This window comes from Astatotilapia calliptera, chromosome 7 (genome assembly GCF_900246225.1).
Source record: "Astatotilapia calliptera chromosome 7, fAstCal1.2, whole genome shotgun sequence".
NCBI classification, from domain to species: domain Eukaryota; kingdom Metazoa; phylum Chordata; class Actinopteri; order Cichliformes; family Cichlidae; genus Astatotilapia; species Astatotilapia calliptera.
In genome coordinates this window covers 55,666,509-55,686,645 of record NC_039308.1, presented here as the reverse complement: position 1 = coordinate 55,686,645, position 20,137 = coordinate 55,666,509, and the positions used below count along the sequence as shown (strand labels likewise).

At 42.1% G+C, this 20,137-nt stretch overlaps 1 protein-coding gene across 6 annotated transcripts in view; it reads right to left on the bottom strand.

The window, feature by feature from the left end:
• Nucleotides 1-20,137, bottom strand: part of tln2b (talin 2b) — a 93,213-nt gene that overhangs the window by 21,736 nt on the left and 51,340 nt on the right. For all 6 annotated transcript variants that reach the window (XM_026175915.1, XM_026175917.1, XM_026175918.1 and 3 more), the window contains 23 exons: nucleotides 18,852-19,007; nucleotides 18,018-18,119; nucleotides 17,822-17,898; nucleotides 15,380-15,563; nucleotides 15,049-15,162; nucleotides 14,525-14,633; nucleotides 13,713-13,921; nucleotides 13,368-13,466; nucleotides 12,547-12,714; nucleotides 11,901-12,195; nucleotides 9,411-9,577; nucleotides 8,612-8,740; nucleotides 7,198-7,311; nucleotides 5,534-5,647; nucleotides 5,310-5,444; nucleotides 4,983-5,111; nucleotides 4,737-4,839; nucleotides 3,797-4,005; nucleotides 3,236-3,355; nucleotides 2,871-3,068; nucleotides 1,242-1,381; nucleotides 626-719; nucleotides 87-176 (listed from right to left, as the gene is read on the bottom strand). In XM_026175915.1, the coding sequence (XP_026031700.1) occupies nucleotides 87-176; nucleotides 626-719; nucleotides 1,242-1,381; nucleotides 2,871-3,068; nucleotides 3,236-3,355; nucleotides 3,797-4,005; nucleotides 4,737-4,839; nucleotides 4,983-5,111; nucleotides 5,310-5,444; nucleotides 5,534-5,647; nucleotides 7,198-7,311; nucleotides 8,612-8,740; nucleotides 9,411-9,577; nucleotides 11,901-12,195; nucleotides 12,547-12,714; nucleotides 13,368-13,466; nucleotides 13,713-13,921; nucleotides 14,525-14,633; nucleotides 15,049-15,162; nucleotides 15,380-15,563; nucleotides 17,822-17,898; nucleotides 18,018-18,119; nucleotides 18,852-19,007 (3,255 nt within the window). The remainder of the gene's footprint in view (nucleotides 1-86; nucleotides 177-625; nucleotides 720-1,241; nucleotides 1,382-2,870; nucleotides 3,069-3,235; nucleotides 3,356-3,796; nucleotides 4,006-4,736; nucleotides 4,840-4,982; nucleotides 5,112-5,309; nucleotides 5,445-5,533; nucleotides 5,648-7,197; nucleotides 7,312-8,611; nucleotides 8,741-9,410; nucleotides 9,578-11,900; nucleotides 12,196-12,546; nucleotides 12,715-13,367; nucleotides 13,467-13,712; nucleotides 13,922-14,524; nucleotides 14,634-15,048; nucleotides 15,163-15,379; nucleotides 15,564-17,821; nucleotides 17,899-18,017; nucleotides 18,120-18,851; nucleotides 19,008-20,137) is intronic.

Genomic DNA, 20,137 nt, shown 5'->3' with positions numbered 1-20,137 from the left:
GACAAATTAGCTCTTCAGCTGCCTACCATGTAAAATATTTGACAGTTCGTATACATAGTGCACTCAGTTATTTTATACGCCTGTACTTTTGAATTCTCCATGACGCTCTCGATGCAATCAAAGTAGGAGAGCTCGTTGACGGGCTCACTGGGGTTATCCAGCAGACCTCTGACAGCCTGAATACAGACGGAGACACAACAACTTAAACTACAATATTGCATTTCTACGTTGATATCCTTGGAAATTTATCAGCTACTTAATTCAGACCTGAGGCTAACATTATAATTATAAATTGATCTGTGCAGAGATAAATCATCATAATCAAGGCCTTAAATGAACAATATTAATATCATTTAAAACTATTCATAGTATAATCATCGTTAGGCTTCAGAATGTAAAAATGCTCCTGTTATATTAGTGTTGCTAATGCAGCTACTGCACTATTGTTCTGAATGTATTATCCAGCTATAAAACATGGCTATATAGGAGGAATCTAATGGAAAATAGTGGGAAACCATGAGAAAAAAATACAAAACTCATAAACTTTATTTAAAAAACATGAAATGCAGGCATGCATAGAAACCAGAAAACGTCTGTGTGGTATCCTGTATGTGAGGAAAGCTACCTCCAACTCCCTCAAGGCGTTGTCACACTCCTTTTGTCCTGCTGCTTGCTGTGTACAGAGCGTTATCAGCTGGTTAATACTCTCTGTCACCGCCCTGAAACACACAGGCAGCCACACAGCCTCTTTAGCTCTCACATGTGTCCTCTGCATGCACGCACAGGCTGGCTTCACTCACACATGCTTTTAGCCCCCCTATTCAAGCACGGCACTGCCGGCTTCTCGCTGCGATTGGATAACACAGCTCACAGGAGTGCCGAGATTGTCTCGAGTTTGTGTTCAGCCTTGCTGAGCACAGACAGGCTCAAGCCAAGGCTTCCATCTTCCTAATTAGACAGAGAGAAGTCAGTCAGGCCTAAAGCCCTGCGGGACCAGCTGCTTGGCTTCTCTCCACTAAGGGGAGGATACGTACTCCCCCTAGCAATGCCGAACAGACACGCTGTAGGAGCGGCATACAGATGTAGTAAGAAGCTGTTTTCTATAGCTATCATTACTTGCTACAGATCTTGAGCCAGGATTCACATGATATATACTACTGAGCTGTTCACCTCACTGGCAAATACAACATAGCATTCAGAAAATTTGACACATTTCAGGTACTGCTTGAGTTTTATCGCACCTTGCTGCCACAGCTAGGAGATTCTTAGCATTGGCTGCACCTGGATCCACAGACAGAGACTTGGCAGCCAGTAGCAGCTTACTGGATGCCATGGAGATGTTCTTCAGATTACCGATGACTTGGATCTGGTCATCCTTACTCTGTACATGCAAGGAAGAAGAAAAATTCAGGTGAATTTTGTTTTTGATGGTTTCAAATCTGTATTAAATGTTGTGTTACAATTATTAAACAGTATTGGTTAGAGTGTTCTACTTTACAGTAATGGCTATCCTCTTTTGTCACATAACAGGTATTTTTGAGTCTTTGATTGTCAAATTTATGTAATGTTTGTTTTTTAGTCAAATTAATATTGTGTGTATAAGTGACAATTATCGATTAATAATTTGTATGCAATATTATTGTGTTCCAAGTTTATTATATCAAAAAGCCTAACTCTAATTTTTGTTGTCACGGCTAAAAACTGCTGTTCTGATTAAAGAAGTAATGCACTTATATGAGCCTTTGTGGGTTTGACTTTAGTCTCATAAATTCCCCACAAAATTGAATTTTCTCCTGAAACTCAGAGTACCCAAGACCGTTAGGCTATTTCATGTGGGAAAGATTTCCGACAACGGTGCGCGCGCCTCCTTTCACAGAGCAGCACAAACCGGCTCTAACCAGAATAAAAGAGAAGCAGGAGCCTCCGGTGTAGAAAAGAACAAGGGGACAAGTTAATCAGAGTCTCTAGACTTTGAAACCGACACCTCATGGGTCCTCAACTGGCAGCTTCATTAAACGGTATCCACAAAAATCTATTTCAGCGCCAAAAGTGAAGAGGTGATTCCAAGATGCTGGCCTTGAAGGCATGGTTACAAAGAAAAAGCTTATATCTGAGACTATACACTAAAATGAGCCATTTGTGGCAGAAAAACACAAACGTTATCAGGGGAATCTGAAAAAAAAAAAAAGTTGTGGACAAACAAAATAAACATCTGAGGTGTTTAATTCCATGCAGACATGTTGAAGAAATGCGATAGCTGTTGTAAAGTAAGAGATTAGTACAGGTTAAAAACAGTCTTGAACAAGAAAGGTAGTCCCTTTACTTTTCATATGCAGTGGACACCACTTCATTGGAGCCAATTTGCTCCTATAAAAGGTAAAGAACGAACTCAACATGTAACCCCAAATTATGCAACATACCTAGTTCGCCTTTATTCTGTTTACCATGGAATGACCAGCACAGTCTGGGTGGTGAGCGATCAGTTTGATAGTATTCTACTTAGACAGGAGTCAGGACCTACAAACCAGTCCAAGCTGTGGGAGTATCTTCAGGACACATGAGATAAAATTTCCCATGTGTACTAGTGTACATCCTCTTCAGTGTCTGATATTTAGAATTTTGAATGAATGAGCGAAATATTCAGAACAAGAACATCACACAAAGCATCTGAATACTTTAGAGCTCTTTGGAGGAATTAGCGTGACTAACTGAATGCAATAGCTTTTGGTTAGTAAAGTAATGCAAAGATGCACTCTGCATTTGAAGCTTTTGAGTTTACTTGATAAAAGCTTTAAATGAACTGCTGGCACTGGATCACTATTAAACTGTGTCACTGGAGCATGAAGTCTTTGTATGGTCATGAAACCTACCTGGGTGTGTCCTGCCATCTCAATGCCAGCATCCAGGAACTCATCAAAGTCTTGGCTAAACTTCCCTGAGGCTGCAGCCAGCTGGCTGCTTCTTCCACGAGAGGAGTGGACGACCTCGCCTGCGGAGTGGTTGAGTTCAGCTGCTGTGTGGTTCAGATCAGACTGAGCCTCTTGGAATGTCTTACTGCAGGGAGGGAGCTTCAAAGACAAGACATGCACATTAGGCCACACTTTGGAATATTAAAACTGCAGGCAAAAGGAAATATTCTGTTTGGGGATAAAGGGTCGATATATAAATACTCTCATGTCATTATGCAAACATAAAAGGCAAGAAATCCCTAAGAAAAAGCTTAAGCAACACTCACGAAGTCCACTAGTAGCTTCTTGCTGGCCTCGCCTATGCTCCTGAGGGCCATGTCAACATCCTTCTGGCCTGGCAGGCAATTCACACAATTATTAAGGGAGTGCGAAACAGCTTTGGCCACCTGCAACACAGTACAACATCTGTCAATGGTCTGTCATTAGTCATTCTAAAAATGTGCTACACAACAAAGCCCCAGAGCAAAGCTATATGTGGAGAAATATCTCAAATGCAAATTGGGCTCACGGCAGTGCACAATAATCCGTGTCACTAATTTATGCTGCTGTCACAGATATATGCCAAACAATATGTTTATCCCCTGAAGGGCTGCAGGAGAATGAACAATTTTACTCCAGCAAAACCTCTCCTGAGAGAGGGAAACCAGCCGAGAAATGCATAGCAGACAGGAAAAAAAGAGCAACACTTAGTAGAGGGGACGACTCTAATGGGAAAATCTTTACAAATCAGTAGATGAGGGAGACAGGGGCCATCAGTGCTCCTCAATCAATCAGTCTATCAGATCTATCAGATCTATCTATCTATCTGCTAATAAGTGGTATGCTACCTGTGCCAGTCTCTGCTGACTCTCAGCATCACCAGGATGAACCAGGGCCTGATGTGCTTCATGGATGAGCATGGCTGAGCCCTCCATCACACACTGGGCTGAGTCGAGCATGGCAGCTGCAGCCTGAGGCTCCTTGGTGCTGGCTGCCACACCTCGAGCGGCTTGAGCTAATGTCCTCAGAGCCTGTGCTGTTTCCCTAGCAGCAACACCTGTGAAAAATGAGTGACGATTTAGCAAATACATTAATTCCAGTGTCGCATTTCAGCAGCCCTGTTTAAGCAGTACTAACTGAGAGCTATGTGTATTTCTTGTCTTTACTAAAACTGTAATGACATTGTGCAAGTCAACAAGCAGGATTTCGCAGCACCACACTGTGAAAAAAAGAAAAAAAAAATCATTATACTCAAATAACTTCATTGTTTAAATAAATCACTTAATATGATAAATAAAGCCTCACACTGGAGGTCCCCTCAGCTTATTACACATAGAACTGGGGAAAAAAAAGAAAAAGCTGCAAATTGCATAAAATTGCATTAACCAGCAGAGTGGAGCCATTTGCTGATGGAATGTTAAATCCAGTGAAAAAAAAAAGATTAATGAGTAGAGAGCAGCACCCTGGGCCACAGCATGAAGTACTGCCTCGGAGCACTCATTGTTATAAATGTTATTCTTTATCCGTCTTCATCTCAATTCCACTGAGATCCCCGTTTGAGCCAAAACTGACGGCAAAGCAGTGAAGCCATGTTGGATTCCCGGGGTTCGGTTCAAGGCGGTAATGACAGCACAAATAAAATAACATCTTTAGCTTGGTTTATCCTCAAGACTGACACTCGGCACAATTTTGAGAATTCCTTTTAAATAAAAGTCACAGGCAGTATTCCATATGTATCTAAATGGCTGCTCAAACTTCTCAGCCCCACTCGTGTATAAAATACACTACCTGTGTAATGTTCATTGCCTTGCGCAGCGCATGTCAGCAACTGGGCCATGGAAGAACCCACAGTCTTAGACGTACTTCCCAAATCCTGAGCGCATTTTTCCAGCTGTATAAGCGACAGAACACATAAATAACTCATTTGACTCATGGCTAAGATTTCTTTAGCATTTTGGTATCTCTACACAGCAGCTATCTCTAGCCTAATGAGATGGGCTAGATGAGAAACTGTAATTGTTTCTATTTACTGACCGTTTCTCCAGGAAGTGGTTTGAGTTGGCCATCAATGACAGACATCTTGGCATCCTGAAGTTCACTCTTCAGTGTCTGTACAGTTTTGAGGGCTAAGTCAATCTCCAGAGGGCCACAAGCTTCATGTGCCTTAAAAAAAAAAAAAAAAAAAAGTAAAAAAAAACCCCACAGACATAGCTGTTACTTAAACACAAGCCATACGCAGCAGACAAGATGCAATCCTGCATGTAAATGTGTGATGTGAGATCACAGAATTAGACTCTAATTGGACAGTGAATCTTTTCACTGATGGCCTGCATCAGTGAAAAGAATCATGCTCACGGATACCTTCTGCGTGGCAGTCCGGAGCTCCGCCAGGCAGGTAGCTAAATTCTTGGCACACTGGCCCAGTTGCATAGCAGCAGCTTGTTCGGCCACTGTTGGAACTGCTGACTTTGCAGACGCCACCATCTTACTCCCAGGCTGAGAGACAGTAATAGAAACACACCAAGAAATGAGATTCCTTTGATAGAGGGTTACAGTCACTCACTGTGTCAAGGTGAAATACAAACCTGTAAGAAGCTCTGGCTGGCCATGATGAGGGCGAGTTGGGGGCCCAGCTCCTCAGGCTGGGCTTGGCTGCTCCTCATTCCCTGCACCAACTGGGGAATACTATCTGCTACCATCTGAAATTAAACACCACATAATGTTTGCTTCATATGCCACACCATCATGACTTACTGAGAAAGGTGCTAACAAGGCTCCCAAACAAGACACTCCCTGTGACAACATGTATTATATGTAAATACAGGCTATAACATTAGTACAAAAGAGCACATCACGGTCTGCCTCCCCCCACCGCAGGGAAAAGGGAAACACCACCTGGGTCTGGGTGCAGTTCCCCCCTCCAGGGGCGGGGGCACCTAGACCCGGTTTGTAGAGCACGCTTGGGGAGTGTGATCGTGTGTACAACGTCTCTTTATGTCTGTCTCCACGTTGGTTGAGTGTGGAGTAAGTGCATATGAGAGCATGAGGGTGGGAATGGATGTTTGTATCTGTGTGTGCCTGTATGTCTGTGTCTATATGTCAGATTGGGTGTCAGGCGCCACCTCTCTGGGGACATCTCAGGCCCTCCAAGGTTTGGAGGCCTATCTCCCCCTACCACCACTTCCCCTGCCAGTGGCGGACCCCCTCAGACATCGGTGCGTTGGTGGTTCTTTGTGTCCGGGGATGGGCGTCCAGGTACACACCGGCTCACTCCTTGGCGGCCGCTTATCGGGGCCTGGAGCCTGGGGCTCGCTCGGGCCACTTCGGAGGTGGGGTGCCCCCAGCCTCTCGGCCTGGGGCTCGGTCACTCAGGCGCAGCTGGCTGCCGGCGGAGCTCACGCGCGCGTCACTGCAACTCCCCCTGGCTTCTGCTCCGCGGCTGCTGAGTGAGCCCTCATCTGGGACTCTCCTCAGCTCTTTCCGGGACAGTGGCGCAGCTGCCCCTCTGTTGGTCTTCCTTGGTCTCTTGTGTTCTGGGGGCCTCTGGATGTCTGGAGTTTTGATCTCCTCCACACCTGCTTCATGCCCTGGAGGACGGGGCTGTGGCCCCCCCACACCCTCTAGCAGATTATTACATGAAGGAACCTTTTAAAAAAACAAAAAACAAGCGCGTCCATGCTCACAGGTGTACACACGGGTGATCACACCCACAAACTACACCCTTTTTGGCTCCTACCTCAAAGCACACTGTGTTCTGTTGATCTTATGTGCTGCACAATAATGTTTAACATTTAGTATTTACTGTCATATTCCCATATATCATTGTGATGTTGTTTATTCTATTACTCTTGTTCTCTTCTGCTTGCTTTCTTTTTTCTTTCTCAGCAGGTGATCCAGGTGATTGATATATGCATTTTTTTTTCTCTGCCCGTTCGGTTGGTTTTTGTCTTTTGCCCTTCTCCCCCGTCCCTCTTCCCAGCTGTTTCTCTTTCCCTCTTTCTTTCTCCCCTTTTTCCCCCAGTCAAGTCTGTCCCGTATTCAGTAAGTGAAAATAAAATAAACAATAAAAGGTGAATCAAATGGACCATTACGGCAAGGCTGGGATGGTCAGTTTGGTAAAGTAAATCCGTTGGGCATCTTTCTTTGCCTTTAGACAACAATTCTGATGGCAAAAGAGCCAAACGGGACAGGCCAAACAAACAAACAAAAAAAAAAAAAAGAGCACATCACAAAGATTACAGGATCATACCTTGCAGCTGTGAACTAGCTGTTGGTGTGAGGCTGTATTTTTGTTGGATGCAGCTGCGTTTTGGGCAGCTGCGATGGTCTGTGTAGCAGCAGCCGCTGCCTGCTTAGCAGCGATCTGTTCAGAAGACACAAATGGAGAAAATGTAAGTAAGAGAGTGCTGCTTGGCTAAGAGGAATGTTCACTTTTGCTCTGCGCAGTATTATGCTGTCATGTTCTGTACTCCAACAGAGTTCTAATCAGACTAAAAGGGGTCACAACCAAAAGAAGAGGGAAATGGATGGAACTATGCTGCTCGGTCATGATTTCATGAAGTGATCAGTACTGCCTTCGCTTGGGCAGATTTCCAGAACTAAAGCTAAAAATAGCCTGGCTTACATTAATTCATAGACACAAGACAGGGTTTGAAGCAATGACGGGACTGAAAACAAAGCTGTTAAATGGGTGAGGAGATACTGATGGAAAGATATACGTAACACATGGTATCGTTATATAGAGAAAATTCACATAACCCTAAAGACAGACAGACAGACAGACAGACAGACAGATAGATCAAGTGCCCTTGTTATTCTTTTGCAATTTTAAAGAATGTGATCAGTATACAAAAGAAAATTTAATGGCTTCTTCCTTTGAACTTAACCCACTCAATCAAGTTTCATGAAATTCGGCTTGGTAGCTTTTGCATAATCTTGCAGAGAAACAGACAAACAAACCCCACCTATTACACTGCCACTTCAGCTTGTGGCTTGTCAGTGGAATACATAAAGTGATATGCTCATCATGCTGTCTGTATAAAACTGGATAAATTAAGGGGTCTTAAGGGTCATAGTGTCATCTGTTATATTTGTCACATGCACTTGGATATGCTCAACATTCTGGTCTTCCCCAGCTTACATGCTGTCTCGATAGAGGATGCTATTACCATCATTAGTGTGAACATCTGATGCAAGAAGGATGACTGAGATGCTGCATGTCTGATAGCAGGCTTATTCGAGCCCTCAGTAATGCATAGTTTATGTGCCTAGAAAACTGAACACTACACTGTGTGTTCTTGTGCAGAGAGCGGGAAGTCATTAGAGGCAAACTGATACCAAGGGCTACATACAGATCTTTACACTTAGGTGGCTCATTCACAGCACTAATGGGGCTTATAGCACAGTGCTATAGGAAAGAGAAATAATACAAATATAATAAATTGCCCAGCAGTTGTTTCTACATGGTTATTTTCATCCTTTTTTTCAGTGTTTTCTTTCTCCTTTTATTTTTACACCATCTTTCTTTTGCAGGTATTATACAATAACAGAAAGAGATGTTTGGGTCACACCTTTGTCAGTAAGGTGAAACAAGAAGAAGATTTATGTTTTGATCAAGGTCAGACAACAGAAAAAATGATGACACATTGAGTCCTTTAACTCACCTCCAGCCTGTTGACTATTTTTTTCTTTATTGCGTTCTGAGCCGCCGCGTTAGTGGCGACACGTAGCCCTTCAGCTGCCTCTCTGAGTCTCTGTTGCTGGTCTTCATTGTCCGGGTAGGCGGCTGCCCCCTGGGGGACGCATTAACACACATTCATGTACACATGTGCAGATGTGCACACGCGGACACACACTCCCTCACACATACTGTACTGCACATACAGAATCTAACAACAGCAATCAGATCTCAGCAATAAAAGTTTAAACAACTCTGGTTATGCAAGTTGTGCAATAGATGGAAAGAGTCATTTAGATCTGTCTGCTTTTTGACAGTTTCCAAGGAAACCGTCAGTGCCAGATCCTCACTTCCTCTTTGATAATGGCAGTGACGTGGTGATTAATGTGTCACAGATCAAAAACATCTAACGAGCCATAAGCAGCGTTTCACATGCCTGCGTATTTCACACTGATAATATCCTGCTCAGCAGTGCCAGGGGCTCATTAAGAGCCACTGATGCAGCAGCCTTTTTATTTTGGATGTGAAATGATGCTAGTAGATAGTGCATACAGTAATGCCAACACTTGTTTTCTATCAAAGGGAAGATATTCAGTTCAATTCCTTTAAAACTGTTCTAGATGTAACAACAACAAAATAAAATGCACTGCATCAAGAGCTAGGTTAAATTTTGTAGAATATAATAAGGTACAATAAAGTAATGTAATAATGACTGAAAGCAGTTAGCTTGTCTGGTATTATGTTAACCACACTGCATTGTGAGGTTAAGCCTGATGCTTTCCTACCTTAGCAGCCTCCACCATCCGAGCTGTGGCATCAGCCAAGAGCTTGGCTGCAGCAAGCAATTTTTTGGAGTTGTCAACATCAACTTCTGCCTCTGCATCTGATCTCATGGCATTGACCAAGTCAGAGGTAGCTTGGGCTAAAACTCTGGCCTGACGGACCATCTCACCTGTTCACACGCAAACACCAAGTTAGTGCCCCGTATAAACATCAAAATGATCTATTACAACTGTTACAACTGAAATTCAGCTGATTTGGGCTTTTGTTCATTTACATTTTTCTTTTGTCTTTTCAGTGATGACATCTATGCTAATGAAGACAGAATTATTAGCACCTCCACAAAAATGTCATTTTTATTAGAAAGCCAGTGATTTTTACACTCTTTTTCCAAACAGCCTAGTTTTAGTTTTGATACTTATATTACTTTAAAACAAAATGACAAAAAACAAACAAACAAAAAACTAAAGCTGGCAGGGTCAAGGGTTAGGGTCATTAGCCTGCTAAAGCTAATAGCCAATTGTGTATCATTTTGCTGGACAATAACCTGCAGTCCTTTGTTGTAGTTTTCAACAAGCCTCACACACATCTCCTAATCAACCCCAGCCCATTGTTCTTTGGCGAATGTCTGAGTCTCTGATGGTCTTCTGGCATGGACCGTGGTCTTCAATTCAACCCACAGATTTTTAATCAGATTCAAGTCAGGGCTTTGAGCAAACCAGTCAAAACCTTCTTTCAGAATCTTTGTATATCTTTCTTTCTTCGTGATTCCTTCCACCTTGACAAGATTCTCAGTTACAGATGCACTGACGCATCCCCACAGCATAATACTCCCACCACCGTGTTTCAACAGTGAAGATGATATTTTTTTTATTGTACACCACTCCCTTCTTTCTCCACACATCTCTGTGTTCAAAGAGCTCTAATTGAATCTTATCTGACCAAAAGAGATGCTTCCAGTATACATAATCATTCTCCAGGTTGTCCTTAGGATTCTTCAGTCAGGCTTGAAGGTATCTCATGTGCAGAAATTGAGTTGTTCTTGGTGTGAAACACGTCTCTCACTAGTTTGCTTTTCAGAGTCCTTGAAATCTTCCACATCCTTCCTCTGATCTGTACTTTGTGGCTTTGTTTGAATTTTTGACAATTTCTTGATGACTCTTTAACACAAACACCATAAAATAACTTGATTGTACAAGCTTCGAGCATTACAGAGTTAAAGCAAATCTTTGCACAGCAGTTGTTTGTGCTATGGCTCAATAAAAAGATCAGTTTTTCAGTGGGTTATTAATATTTCACCCTGGTCATTTTTATTTATTCTGATATGATCCACCAGTTATTGTGTGCAAACAGAATTAATTTATGCTTTCTAAATTAAAACTTTCTTGCTGTGTTAAAAAGCCACTCTGGAAATTTTGACAAAAACTTTAAATTTCGGAGACTAATAACGTAATTCTCAACTGTACATCTGTATCAGCCTTGACAGCCAGCATATTTTTTAAAAGGTTTTGGAAATATTGCCACCTATGAAAATGTAGACAAAACGCTTGTGAGGCCACTAAAAGGATTTCTAACACTTTGACTATAAGAGCGCCTCATTAATACATACAGATCTTCATTAAAGGCATAATTGATGTGATTGGATGATGACTGTTACTGGTAAGTTCGGCTCTCATTACCATCTTACATATGAGACTGTAGAGGTAAAACAATTTTTATGTAAATTTGAAAAATCATACTACTTAAACTTACACGACCAGAGCTATTACAGCTGTAAGTATTTCAGTGTTCGACAAATTAGCACAGTATATTAATTCATCCTAACAGGCAAACCTAGTGCATCAGTAAGAAATTTCTGTAGTCGTGCAGGTTCACACCATCTTCATCTTCATCTACTCTCATAGCTAGGTTTCTAGTGAGTCATCCCTGTTCCCACAAATAAAACAATCTTTTGATATATGTTGCATCTCCACACACACCTGCTACAAAGAGCTGTGTTTCCCCACTCACCCACCTCCGGCTCAAAAATAGCTCACCCAGAGAAGACTATGAAATACATTTATATGCATTACAGCCTACATGCTAATTTCTTGGGATTCAACCAACACACTCTGTTGACAATCAACTCAACAAAGAGATTAAATGAGAAAAGCGTAGCAGTGCCTCAGCATTTAAACATTTGTTCTCTCAAAAAATCCCCAGGTCATGTGTTTTCTGTTAAATTTCAAAGTCTTCCTGATGCTGATTGGGACCAGATTGAGTACTCTGTAGTGGTTTTGGATGACATGTTTCCCATAACCCCTTGAGAATCGACTGTGTTTGAAAATTCTTCGGCCTCATGGTTCAAGCCATTACGAACAGTGTCAGCTTTCAAAACACGTCGAGGACTTTTAAGATCACTTAACATACACATAAACACAAATATACCTTCAGCACCTCTGTGATAAAGTCAAAACACATTAAAACAATTCAAATAAACACAGGTATTCACTCACCAGCATCACCCATGGAAGTGAAAATGTTTTCGGTCACGTTCATAATCGTATCCGTGGCCTGGTCATAACGTCCAATAGGCTCGCCGCAGCTGGCATAGTGGCGGACGTGCTGCAGGAGGTCGCTGAGAGCCTGGCTCACCACACCAGCTGCTGCCCCAACTTGCTTCAGCAGCTCACCGTCGTCGCTGGCCGAGCGGCAAGCTTTGACGCAGGTTTCCACGGAACGGTCCACCAACTTCCCGGCCTCGACAAGCTGCTCCTGACACACTGGGGAGCTGATGGTTGGGCTCACCACCTGCACCACACACAGATGTTGGCAGAAATAGTCAAAGGAAACAAAATAGAGACATTTTGAAGACACAAACTGCATCTACAATTAATCTTACCTCATCTAACCAAATGCAACAAGTGAGGCTTTAAAATAAAACATATTGCTACATATATACGGAATACATTTCTTTAGTTGCTATTTAAAGAATTCAACAAATACAATGATGACCTGCTTCAATTGGATAAAACATTAGTATTACATATTTTTTAAATATGTCATATAAGTCCCATATATTTTTTTTTTGGATCATTTTCTGGTTAATAGTTTGTCCTTTACCTACTGGGCTGCTGAGACGAACAAGTTTTACATCAGTACCTTAGTGCAGGCGACCAGCTGTGAGGTGGACAGGGCACACTGAGTGGCAGCTGCAATCACCCGGTTCTGCAATATGGTGTCTTCGGCCACCTGGGCCACGTTCTTGGCCTTCAGGACTAACATAGCAGCTGCATTGGCCACTGCTTTTGCCAGATTCATCAGGGTGTCCTGCAACATATTAATCAATGTCCTTCACTGAAACACAGCGCAGCTGCAAACATGTGACTGATGGGATCAGGAAAGTAAATGTTTTCATATTTTTTCAATCGATATAGAGTGATTACTGCACAGCTAATGCATGTGGAACAAGTGTAGCACATAACAGAAAGAGATAAATGGTTAAGAATTTTAGGCAGCACATCTGTGCTACTATGTATAGCAAATGGAATACAAACTATGTTAATGTAACAGAAGAACACTGTCTCAAGGTCAATGAGAACAAGACCGTGGATGATTTATGAGCCCTCTTCTCCAGGCATTAACACCAAAGAGAGTGGTATAAAAGCTGCGAGAGGACATCTAAACTAAGGTGTATATGGCATGTAAATGAATTTCAGAGTAAGAGAATAAATTAGGTAGCTAGAGAAGGCTACTGAAACGGTGCTGTTAGTGGAGGTCTGGAACAATGCATTGCCACTTTACTACTAAAAGCTCTCCTTCTGACACTTTGTTTCAAATCCACATAAAGTGAGGGTCTAATAATAAAGTCTGAGGTGATTACATAAGTTTGTATTGACATTTTTAAAGAGAGTTCAGAAAATGTGTGTGCCTTCCTGTTTGGCCAGCAGTGTCATAGAAACAGTGAGGGGGTGGCGTCCAACCTGGAACTTCTCATCAGTCTCGCCCTCCCCCATGTGACGGAGCAGGTCCCCGCTGGCTTGTCCAATGCTTCCTGCTGCCGTCAGCACCGTCTGCCTGGGCTGTATGGGAATGACATCATCACATTCATTACACAGGCTTGGCTTGCTCTCACAGAGGCTCCCATGAATTATCCAAACAGAATTTAGGATCAAAAAAATCATCCCCGTAAAACCTTCTGTAATACATCTTTGCTGGGACACAGATTAAAAAAAAATGCAGTTCAAAACTGTGTGTGCCTTTGTGACTACTGCGATTACAGATAAGGATGAGGTCCAAATCACTACAATAATCAGCAGGTGCCTCACCTCTGCGGCTGCGGGCTCAACAGATCTGAGCAGATCTGACACAGCTCCTGCCAGCATCCTGGCAGCACCCATGAGCTTGTGTCCACTGCCCACCTCATCGTCCATTAATGCCGCAAGCAACTTAACACCCTTAGACATTTCCGTCAGGTTGGAGGAGATGGTGGTGATGGCGCAGCCCACTGCTGTGTAGTCAGTTTCTGTCGGCTCACCTGCAGAGGATGGATAGCCATCATTACAAGCTAATCGGGTTACATCTCTGCTGTGCATCTTAATATGTTATGCTGTTGCCACCTTAATTTTGCTAAGCCACGGAGAAGCTTGTGTTTCACATGCTGCAACAAGCACATCAGTGCCAGTGCTGTAGCTTGAACCCATTTGAAATGGAAGATGAGCACGCTGACAAAAACGCTTTGTATTAGACAGAGAAGCTAGCATACGTGCAACCAAACAGATGGCAAGGTAAGATTAAAACCAAGCAAAAGGCTGGCTGGAACCTGACTGGCATTGCGCCAAAAATCATGAGGCGCTGAAAGAGACACTGGCAGTAAACTCTGCTTCAGGACAACAAGTTCAAGATTTATGAATCATAGAAATATTTTTGAGGCAAAATTGAGACATACATTTTAGTTTTAATACCATCTCAGTAACGCCGACTTGGAAAACATATTGATTTACACCATTTGCACTATACCCAGTGCAGACTTCAGAAACCAAAGCTCATATATAGAAATTAATAAAACCAGAAAATAATAACATATGCCATCCCTTGTTTTTTCTTTTTTTAGTTATTTAGCATTTTCCCAGGCACTCACCTGCAGTGAGATTGACCACAGATGCTGTTCCAGCAGTGATGGCATCAACCTGAGAGTGGATTTCATGTTTGGATTCATCCACTTTGTTCTGAACCCAAACCCTGGATGCCTTTTGGTGGAGGAAAATGAGAGCTATTGGCATTCATCGTAGTGTGTGATTTTCAGCTCATATCAGCTTTCTTTCACAGGATTAAAGGACTAGGCTAGTACAACACCTATGGCTTTGGAAACACTCAAGCATTAAATACAGCCTCCACATTTACAGTCAGTCCTACATCCTAATTATATTTGAGATATTTGATGGACTTTGATGTGATTAGAATGCTTGATTCTTTTTAAGCCATCTTTGCTTTGCAAATCCAGAGGCTGTAATATCAGAAAGCACACAATCTCGAGTGTTAGAAAAGCACAACTCAAGGGATTGCTAGGATTGTGGGAATGTGGTAGAGTGCACCATCTATGCATGGTGCAACTGTTCTGAAATATTTTCCACAACTGAAGTAACTGGTTGTAATATGGCTCACCAAGTCATGGCCCAGTGGAGGCAGATTATCGACATGTCCCAGGTCAGCCTGGGCCTGCTGCACAGCCTGCATACTGCTGTTGATGGTCCCCATCAGGGCCTGCTGGGCTAGACTCTGACAGCAACAAACAACACAGACACAGTGTTTGCAAATGGCCTAACAAAAGGAGTCTGATTGCAAGATTGTGAAACTTTCTTGATCAGATTTCTTTAGGTCGCACATTTTTTCCTAAATGGCCCACAGGTTGGAAGCTACAGTTTCAGTTACTATCTGAATCAAAGCAAAAAAGAAAAGAAAAAACAGACCAGCATGTTTGTCAGCGCTTACTCACCAGTGGAGGCATGTGTCCTCTGTGCATTTGCCCTGTGGTGATTTGCTGCTGAGCAGAGGGCATAGTACCCATATTGAAAGTGTCAGGCCCGCCAATAGACCCAGACCGAATTATACCTGGAAGGGCTACCGAGCCGTGCTCCACACGGCCTACCCGATTGAACTGCTGCTGCAAAATTGTGGACCTTATTAAAAAATAAAAAGAAATAGAAAGCAGTAAGAAGAATTTTATAATTAATCACACCAAAACATTAACTTTATGTATTGTAAATAGACCGCATATTTGTAACATTTTTCAGTCTAATTGACCACTCAATGTACTTCATACTAGAAGCCACATTCACCCATTCACCTACATTAGGAGCACTGAGGTTTGGATCAAAACACCGACCATATGATTAGTGGCCAACCCACACTGTTTCCCAAGCCACAGCTGTTCCCTATGCACATTATATGCTTGTACATGCTGTTGTGGTCAGAAGGTTACTTACACTCATCATGGGCATGAATGTCATAGTAACTTTGGCCTTCAAATGGTTTCTTTGAAGTGTTTTTTGTGAAGAGGAAGAATTGTAGATTTCTAAGTTGGGAAGGCCTTTTGGACCCGTTTCTAAACAACTGCATATTTAAAGATCATCATTTCAAACAAATTTCTGAACGAAGAAGAAAGAAGAAACAGCCACTTCACAAGCGCATGGCACAACATAGAAGAGCCACCTCCACGGGACAAGACTCAGCAGTTCATCTGCATCTAAAGGACAAAAGTCACTCTTTCGAGGATGCCAATGTTCACATTTTGGACAGAGAGGACAGATGGTTTGAAAGAGGAGTGAAAGAAGCCATTTACGTCCACTGTGAGCGACCATCTTTGAACAGAGGCGGTGGTTTACGACACCAACTGTCTGCCATCTATAATCCAGTTTTGAGATCCTTTCCCAGACGCCTTAACGCCCACTTTATTTTCTGATCTGGTGAAATGATTTAGGTTCTAGTTCTAACATTTAGTCTTCTTAGTTTCACCTCCGAAGACCCGAACTCTTTCATGGCATGCATTTTTAATTTCTCTTTGCTATTTGGGCTGATTGGGACCTGATGATTGTGTAAAAACAAAGAATTATCTTTTTACTCCATTTTGTAAAGGGCCTGATATCCACATATGAGGACATTCGTTTATAAATTTCATTCGAACAGTGGCAGTATAATGTCCTTGTAAGTGGATATCAGAGCAAAATGTAGTATTGTGGTCCAGACAACCCAAAATGTGATGTCCGCATATTTGGACGCCAGGTCCTAGGAGGTTAATGATGTTCTTTCTGCTTGTGAGTTTTGCTATTTATATTCCTGTTCGTTAGTACTGTAAGAGTGTTACACACTCATTGTCTCATCTCTGAATAGTCAGCCTTTGTCTCTGTATTTGTTTACCTTTGGTCTTTGTCCAGTTTCATGCCAAGATCATGTTTATCTTCTCATCTGTCAGGCTTTTAATCTGATCTTCTATCACATAAATTTACGTGTACGTCTACACAAAATTTAAAAACTAAATTACTTGCATATGTAGGCATTTTAGAGTAAACTTTTCCCTTGTATTACTCAGGAGGATCTTTTTAAATAACTCTTCAAAATGATAATGTGACTGTTTCTAACTGAAATGACAAAAATGACAGAATTATAATTAAAACAATTATCACGCACCAACAACTGCTCCCACAGTACGCAGGCAACGTCAGAAGAAATACTGTACAAAAAAAAGTGTTTTCATGCCTAACTCAACAGATGCTCCTGACTCCACCAGTTAATTACGGCTTGTTTTGAGAGGCAGCAATTATGTTTTTGTACTGAGAACCACAACATGAGTCAATTGGTCCACAAGCAGCAGGAATATGATGCCCCATTCTGCCAGAGCGGTTTCACTGACAGCCATGTGGATTTCCAGTGATAACAAATTTCCAGATTCTGTGTGACAGAGCCCTAGTCCAGCTGCTTTACCTCGATTTCCATCAGTCACTGAGCTACACTGGAAAATCTGGACAGACAGAAACCAAATAGGAAAAAAATACCTGACTAAAACAGCTTCTAGCAAGCTGTTTCTTTTTTTCTTACCGGTGTGATATCTTGACCTCCAAATGATGCAACGTTTTTTTCCAAAATAAAATTATATTCTAGTAGCTTTACCCTGAGGCAGCTTTTATAAAAATCACACAACTACCCATTTAACAAATTGTATTCTGGGGTATCGAGAAGAGCATTAATGTTATTGTCTCAGGTATAAAGTGCTGTTTTTTGTGTTTAATTCTAACATCATGTCTCTCGGGGAGTACACTGCTGGGCAGGCAGAAATGTAATTACATGCACAATTAAACAGTAAGCTTTAAATTCATGAATAACTAGACTGTGTGAAGAGAATCACAATGGTCAGCATTTTTATACACTAGATACTACTCACTTCTTAGGGGAAACTGATTCCTCCAGCATGGTGGATTCCTCATCCCCCTCAAGGCCAAAACGATCCTTACTCTGCTTCTGCAGAGCGAAGTTTAACAGACACCAGTGAATACCGTGGGCCGAATATGTGAAGAGGTGGATGTATCTCATATTGATTCAGATAGATATGTGTTTTTATTTTATTTTCAACTACTTGCCTTTTTAAGAATGATGTCAATATAACCAGCAATGAGTTGGGATATCTGCTCTCCCTCTGTAGTCTGGACAGAGTAGTAGCTTTCCTGGTACTCTCCAAAATCCTTCGTAATGCAAGGAAGAGTCCAAAGATTCAGGGCAAGACAAGTTAGTCATTTGAAATTATTTTATAGTAACATCTACCCAAGACTGCAGAAATACTCTATTCGTGATAAAACCCTTACTATCTGTGCATAGATTAAAAAAAACAAACAAAAAACCCTTACTGGGGCTGAATAAACATGGCAGTACCTTCCTCATTTCTGCTCTTAATGAAAAAAAAAAGTGACATGCTTCCACGGAGCATCCGATTTCTCCAAAGAGCTGATTAAAAATGAGATGTAGTGAATCTGAAAACTGCTCACTTCAAAGCGTTCCACAGAAACACGTGGGCGAGTATTCTTCGTTTAAATCAATGTTGGCAAATATACCTCAGAGTACTTTGCATAATCTATTAATCTTTAAATGGAGTAGACCCTTTCCAGTACAGAAAGAAAACAGCCAACAGCTGGTAAAGAAAATTGAAAAAGGTTTCAGATAAATAAAACATTCAAACACAGTCTCCCCCCGGGTATCTATTGTTAAATCAGAAGAAATAGCCGGCTAGCAATGCCAAAAACCATTCAATATTGCAGTCTGAGGTCTCTACAATTTTTAGGATTCTGTTTGTATTGGAAAGTGAAGAAAAATGGGGGAAAGAGCAAAGAGTTGTATGTATCACACTCTGCATACAAATAATGCATAGGACTAGAAGTGTATATAACAGCACACTCTAAGTGGAGCTGAGGACACAGTACCAAGGTGAAACTCTTAGGGGAGGCTGCCCATCTCTTGACTGTTGTCAGTGGCCATTCCTGCACCACGTCCTTCGTCTTCTCATCCACCCGCATCACTGACTCTTTGGTTATCCCCAACAGCCGCGGGACCAGCTTATTTTTACCCTTCATCTTTTCCTGTCAAGTAAGAAAACATCAGACGACATTTATGTCAGTGCTTAAACACCTACACAGATGATTCATTCAAGGCGCAAATGCAAGATCATTGTTCCGTTCTCCCGATGCTGCCGTAATACACATGGCTGTGTCTGTGGCTTGAAGCCCCACTTGGAGGAGGAGAAGGGCAGCTGCGAAGTGACCCAGCAGAGTTCAGTCTTGTTTAACTGCTGCTTTATTGAGCAGGGTCTCCACAGACTGTCAGCACAGCAACATGCTATTCCACCAGCTCTCTGTCTGACCAGCTCCACTGCCCCACCACTATCTGCCCACTGAAAATCTATTACAGCTCACTTGAGACGCCAAGCCTACACTTGGCTCCCCTCCAAGGGGAATAGGAAGGACAAAACAAAAATTAGCAGTGAGCAGACGGGAGTGCAGACTGCTCATGTTTAATGTGTCCAATCCTTTTGTTGTTTTTATCACAGGGTCAAAATGAAAAGCCCTGAGAACCACACAAAGGCCAATAAGTAGAAGAGCTTTTCAAGCTCACTGCTCTTAAACACAAGGACAGATAACATTATCCCAGTGATCATGATATCTTTGTGCAAAGGTTTATTAAAAACTTCCATTGTTTTAGGGTACGCCACCTCAATGTTATAATTACCAAGGCCGCATTCAAGCAGGAAGTGTGGTATTCTAATCTCAAGTGGAAAGTATAATATCATTTCAAACTGCTTAACCTTGGTTATCGGTTAGGGAAAATATGCTTCTTACTTTTCCCCCACGTGACACACACACATACTTACAGTAAAACAAAGCTTTTCGCCCTAAAACCTGCAGTGATTAGACACTCATAGGTGAGAAATGGAAGGTTACATTAAATGCTCCAACAAAGCCAGGCCTATGCTTTTGCCCTTGCAAGCGTCAAGAGCAGAGTGCAGCTGGAGTGAATTATTTAAGAGTCTTGAAACCTCCATCACTACATCTCCTCATCGAGCACAGACAGCGCTCGCACACATAGATGCACATGCACTCTTCCATGCACACAAAGATAATTTGAACCCTGCAGTGTACTTTAACTATGGGGCCAAACATTCCATTTATCGTCCATTAAGACCCCAGCAGACAACTGCACATTCACTCTTTTC